Source organism: Frankliniella occidentalis, unplaced genomic scaffold (assembly GCF_000697945.3).
Source record: "Frankliniella occidentalis isolate FOCC.00 unplaced genomic scaffold, Focc_3.1 Scaffold1538, whole genome shotgun sequence".
Classification (NCBI taxonomy): domain Eukaryota; kingdom Metazoa; phylum Arthropoda; class Insecta; order Thysanoptera; family Thripidae; genus Frankliniella; species Frankliniella occidentalis.
In genome coordinates, this window is record NW_026268638.1 from 1,959 (window position 1) to 4,028 (window position 2,070).

The 2,070-nt window shown below is 55.9% G+C and overlaps 1 protein-coding gene across 1 annotated transcript in view; it reads left to right on the top strand.

The window, feature by feature from the left end:
• Window positions 1-2,064, top strand: part of LOC113206487 (uncharacterized) — a gene marked incomplete in the record, with an annotated part of 3,833 nt that extends 1,769 nt beyond the window's left edge. The window contains 1 exon segment of the mRNA XM_052276070.1: window positions 1-2,064. Within this exon segment, the coding sequence (XP_052132030.1) occupies window positions 1-1,887 (1,887 nt within the window).
• Between the last annotated feature and the right edge of the window lie 6 nt (window positions 2,065-2,070).

Below are 2,070 nucleotides of genomic sequence, written 5' to 3' on the forward strand. Positions count from 1 at the left end.
GACCAGGACTGCGCCCAGTGTGCCTCCTTCAACGCGGTGGGGGGCACCACCCTGTCCCTCCTGCATGACGGTCAGTTTCTCGACGGGGACGTCGACATGTCGTGGCCCGAGTCTCCGGCCGTGTCCCCGGCAAGAGTCTTTCCCAGTGTCCTCCCAGATGTAAAGCCGCTGATAGCGGAGTCTCAACAAGACTTTCCAGTGCCAGAACTTGATGACAGTGTAACAAAGGAGTTTTTAGGCCCCCCACACAAGTACCGTAAAATAACTAGCGGTTCCAGTTCAGTTGCAAAGACAAGCAAGGCGAGCCAGCTGAAGGTGAAGGTGACCGCCAAGCCTAGGGCGCCAAGCGAAAGAGCACTGGCCGTGGCTAAGCGAACGCAGACCAAAATCAAGAAATCTACAATTGCCGCCTTTCGAAGTGGTATCTCAAGCCTGTCTACAGAGGGACCGCCAGGGTCGGCGATCTTTCAGAGTTCTAGTGAAACTTTAGCAAATTCAGTTAAAGTTTCGCCCAGACCGTCGAGTGAGGGAAAGCAGCTTATCATCAGCTCGCCTAGCGAAGTGTCCATCCCTCTCTCTGAAGTTCCTAATGTTATAAAGCCGGTAGTGAATGACCTAACTTCCCCTTTTAACGATTGTTTACTGCAAGTGAGTCTCCCTTCGAACCCTAGGGTCTCGTTGGCCACTGCACCCAGCACCACAACGAGCATCTTGCGGAGCATTGTCACCACCCTACCATCCAGCACCGTGACGAGCACCGTCTCAAGCACGGTATCTGCTTCACAAAAGCCACCACTCATCATTGTGCAGAAACCTGCGTCAAAGTCACCAAAAAGACAGGTGCCTAAGAAGGCTCCCGTCTCTCGGAAAGGAAAAGCGACCCATGGTAAGGACGTAGCCATACCGAGTGTGCCATCATTATTACCCCCTGCAGCTGACACTTCATCTGAAAGCAAAACGTCCTCCCTGACACCAAGCAACATCCCACTTGTGAGTTCGACCCTCCCCACCGGCATCTCAAGATTGACAACTGGTCATGCTGTTGTTCCTCCAGTCGAAGTTCAGTTCGGCCCCGGCACGGACGAACAGCCTCCGACTCCAGCCAGGACCCCTCCGGGTGCGCTCGAGGACGACGCCGGCGCTCTCAACGCCTCCCCCAGACGTCACCTGAACAGGGCGTGCCGGCCTCTGTCTCTCGCGGACTCGGATGACTCGGTGGACCGGATCGTCTCCTCGACGCGCAAGACGACGTCCCGTTCTACCCCAAGGTCGCGGGCCTCCAAGACCTACCTCGGCGCGCGCCCCCCCGTCAAGAACCGCAAGTCGGCGCCTGCCACTGTCTCCGCCTCTACCGAGGACTTCTCCTGCGATGCGGCTGCCGACGATCACAGTGATGGCCCCTTCGATGCTCCGGCCGACGCCCTCACCGACGCCCCTGCGGACGCCCACGCCCAGGCACCCTGTGACACCCCCACCCACGCACCCGGCGACAACCTCGCCGACGGCATCTCCGTCGTTCGCACCCTTGAGTCGCCTATGACACCCTTCTCCGGGTTCACTCCGACTTGTGATACTGTCTACGTGGAGGTGTCCACGGATGCGCTGAAGAGTGACGCGGCCGAGGATGAGGTGGCCGCCGAGTACACTCTGGAGGGTGTGGTGACGGCGGGGTCGCCGGTGCTACAAGAGTTGCAGGCGGCTCAGCCCGACGGCCACTGCGAGGACGTCAAGGTGGAAAGGGAGGAAGACGCCCTCAACAACAACAGCAAGACTTGCAACCCTCAATGGTGCGGGGACAATGTGAACACTGATCCTACGTGGGCCATTCCCGTGAGTGTGAGTAACGTGGAAATCTATACCGATTCCAATGAGCGAGGGGTGGTGTAAAGCGTACTCAAAGATTCAAAGATCTCTGTATTTCTGGATTTTCTCCTGTACCTCTCATGCATGTTTTAGTCAGTGGGAAATATTTTTTTTCATTTCCATTATCATGTTTTAATTATAAGTTGCCACGACTAACACTAAAACTGATAAACCAATCTTATCTTCTTTTATGGATTGTGAATTCAA